This window comes from Corvus brachyrhynchos, unplaced genomic scaffold (genome assembly GCF_000691975.1).
Source record: "Corvus brachyrhynchos isolate BGI_N302 unplaced genomic scaffold, ASM69197v1 scaffold30, whole genome shotgun sequence".
Lineage (NCBI taxonomy): Eukaryota > Metazoa > Chordata > Aves > Passeriformes > Corvidae > Corvus > Corvus brachyrhynchos.
The window spans coordinates 412,866-413,066 of record NW_008235742.1 but is presented as its reverse complement, the minus strand read 5'-3'; the positions used below and the strand labels follow the sequence as shown (position 1 = coordinate 413,066).

At 66.2% G+C, this 201-nt stretch overlaps 1 protein-coding gene across 1 annotated transcript in view; it reads left to right on the top strand.

The window, feature by feature from the left end:
- The window catches only part of NEUROD2 (neuronal differentiation 2), a 19,599-nt gene that overhangs the window by 3,710 nt on the left and 15,688 nt on the right, over positions 1–201 (top strand). Inside the window, exon 3 of the mRNA XM_017744930.1 lies at positions 1–198. Within this exon, the coding sequence (XP_017600419.1) occupies positions 1–198 (198 nt within the window). The remainder of the gene's footprint in view (positions 199–201) is intronic.

The window sequence follows — 201 nt, the reverse complement described above, 5'->3', positions numbered from 1 at the left end:
CCCCGGGCTCCGCCCCCGCGCCCTACGAGAGCCTCTACGGCAACACCTCCCCCGACTACAACAGCTCGGAGTACGACGGGGGGCTCAGCCCCCCGCTCTGCATCAACGGCAACTTCTCCCTCAAGCAGGACTCTTCATCCCCCGACCACGAGAAAAGCTACCCCTACTCTATGCACTACTCGGCGCTGCCCGGCTCCCGCA